Source organism: Peromyscus leucopus, chromosome 2 (assembly GCF_004664715.2).
Source record: "Peromyscus leucopus breed LL Stock chromosome 2, UCI_PerLeu_2.1, whole genome shotgun sequence".
Taxonomy (NCBI): domain Eukaryota; kingdom Metazoa; phylum Chordata; class Mammalia; order Rodentia; family Cricetidae; genus Peromyscus; species Peromyscus leucopus.
In genome coordinates this window covers 127,966,262-127,969,023 of record NC_051064.1, presented here as the reverse complement: position 1 = coordinate 127,969,023, position 2,762 = coordinate 127,966,262, and the positions used below count along the sequence as shown (strand labels likewise).

Here is a 2,762-nt window from a genome sequence, read left to right as displayed (position 1 = left end):
GCTGCGCGCTATTTAAGGCGTCCGGCGGGAGGCGCGGTCCCGCAGGATTCCCGCAGGAGCAGCTTCGGCCACGGTCGTCCCCTCCACCTGGGCCAGCCGGGCAAGCAGGCGGTGAGTTCGGGGAGCTGGGAATGCGAATCACTCCACTCCTGGGGGGCTGAGGCTTGCTTGCCCCGAGCGCCAGACACGATGCGAGCCACCAGCGGCGCTCACCTAGCTTGCCTATAGCCCGGCTCTGTGCTCAGCGCCCTTCCCTCGTATTTCATTGAATCCTTCCAGAGAGACTGGAAGGTTACTTATCCAAATGCCCAGCTAATGAGAGAAGGAAGCAAGATTTGAATGTAGGTCTGGTAGTACCTGCTTTACTACTAGGAGAAGCACCCACCCACCTACTCCCAAACACACACCCTAAAATGTTCTGGGAACCTTGGGACCCCCCACTCTGCTATGGTCATTTCTTTTAAGGGTCTAAAATGACTGCACCAGTCTCGGACGGAAATGGGATGGAGGCAAAGGCTAAGACCAGGTGTAGTCACTAAAGTCACAGGTGGTCTTTCGTTGGCAGGTGAATCAAATGCCCCGGCGTCTTCTACGCCCCTCACCCCATCTTCCCTCACCCCCACCCCCACCGGCAAGTGCAGAGATTACAGTGAGTCCCTCTCATTTTAAATGAGGCATGGAAGGTGGGAATAGGGACCCCTGATAACCTGGAGATGACTTCTCGCTCCATCCCTACTGTCCTGGTGTAACCAGCCTTGAAGAAAAGGGAGGAAGGCATGGCAGAGCTGTGTGGCCTTGGCCAAGTACCCTCAACTGGTCTGTTTCCATAGGAACCTCTAGTTAATCCAGACCTCTTTGGGATGTGGTCATCCTTGGGCACTGGCCCGTGAGAGAAGGCACAAAGGTGTGATTAACACTGGCAGACCTCCTGTGGGCTTAGATCCAGGAGGAGCGAGAGAGGCATTGAGCTGCCCAACTGATGGCTGTCTGACCCCTGTCTTCCCACAGAGAGAGGCCCTGGAAACATGGGGGACTGGGGCTTCCTGGAGAAGCTGCTAGACCAGGTCCAGGAGCACTCGACTGTGGTGGGCAAGATCTGGCTGACCGTGCTCTTCATCTTCCGCATCCTGATCCTGGGCCTGGCCGGCGAGTCGGTGTGGGGCGATGAGCAGTCCGATTTCGAGTGCAACACCGCCCAGCCAGGCTGCACCAACGTCTGCTACGACCAGGCTTTCCCCATCTCCCACATCCGATACTGGGTGCTGCAGTTCCTCTTCGTCAGCACGCCCACCCTGATCTACCTGGGCCACGTCATTTACCTGTCTCGGCGGGAAGAGCGATTGCGGCAGAAAGAGGGAGAGCTCCGGGCGCTGCCATCCAAGGACCTGCAGGTGGAGCGGGCACTGGCCGCCATAGAACACCAGATGGCCAAGATCTCGGTGGCAGAAGACGGCCGGCTTCGGATTCGTGGGGCCCTCATGGGTACCTATGTGGTCAGTGTGCTGTGCAAAAGCGTGCTGGAGGCAGGCTTCCTCTACGGCCAGTGGCGCCTCTACGGCTGGACCATGGAGCCCGTGTTTGTGTGCCAGCGTGCCCCCTGCCCCCACCTCGTGAACTGCTACGTCTCTCGACCCACAGAGAAGACCATCTTCATCATCTTCATGCTGGTGGTGGGAGTCATTTCCCTGGTGCTCAACCTGCTGGAGCTGGCACACCTGCTGTGCCGGTGTGTCGGCCGGGGGATAAAGGCGCGCAAGGACCACGACACACCCCCGGCCCAGGGCGGCGCTTCAGACCCTTACCCTGAACAGGTTTTTTTCTACCTCCCCATGGGCGAGGGACCCTCGTCCCCACCGTGTCCCACCTACAATGGGCTCTCATCCACCGAGCAAAACTGGGCCAACCTGACCACCGAGGAGAGGCTGACCTCTTCCAGGCCTCCTCCCTTCGAAAATCCAGCCCCTCAGGGTGGCCGGAAGCCCCCTAGTCGCCCCAACAGCTCTGCATCTAAGAAGCAGTATGTGTAGGGGTCTGGGGTTCCTGTCACTCAACAGAGAGGTCCTGAGAAGTGTGTCCACCTTGGATGCCTCTCAGGCGGCCCCTCCTCAAAGGCACTTGGGAGACAGCTGGGGCAGAGAGGTGGACCCTAGCTGGGCAGAGGACCTGACTATGGGTGGTTCTGGAATAATTGGAGCCTTTATGATGACCAGGGGACAGACACTGTGGCTTCTTTCCAGAATGTGATCCTGCCCAGACGCAGTCCCAGCAGGTGGGGGTGCTCCCGACTCAGGGTGCTCGGGGGCCCTCTGATCCTTTTCACCTGATCCAGAGGGACTCAAAGCCAACTGGACTTGTTGGGACCGCACCCCGGGTTTTCATCACACCCTGTCCTCCTGGGGAAAGGCTGATGCAGGCTGCTGGCTCAGCTTCATCACCTGGACAGACATGGCCTGCGCTGGATCTGGCCCTTTCCGGGGGAACCGGTTGGTGTCTTCTTTCTGTCGCTCCTCGTCACACTGTTTATATTTCTAAAATAAACGGGACTCGATCATAAGTCAGGCGTGTACTGATGCTGTCCTGGCTGCCTGGGGCAGGGGGAGGGAGGGAGGCAGTTATTTTGCCCAGGCTTCCGTTTTTCCTAGTCTTCTATCATCTGCCTTTCATCTCCACAGCCCACCTCCAGTCAGCACCCTAAACCCTCAGACGCAAATTCTTCCTCTCAACACTGAGTCCTCACCACTCTCCCTTTTGAAATACCCCGG

At 58.3% G+C, this 2,762-nt stretch overlaps 1 protein-coding gene across 1 annotated transcript; it reads left to right on the top strand.

The window, feature by feature from the left end:
* On the top strand, nucleotides 1-2,554 carry Gja4 (gap junction protein alpha 4). Its single transcript, XM_028861630.2, has 2 exons — nucleotides 1-111; nucleotides 1,009-2,554. Exon 2 carries the CDS (start codon nucleotides 1,026-1,028, stop codon nucleotides 2,025-2,027), a length of 1,002 nt encoding a protein of 333 aa, XP_028717463.1. The 5' UTR covers nucleotides 1-111; nucleotides 1,009-1,025; the 3' UTR covers nucleotides 2,028-2,554.
* Nucleotides 2,555-2,762: the final 208 nt, after the last annotated feature.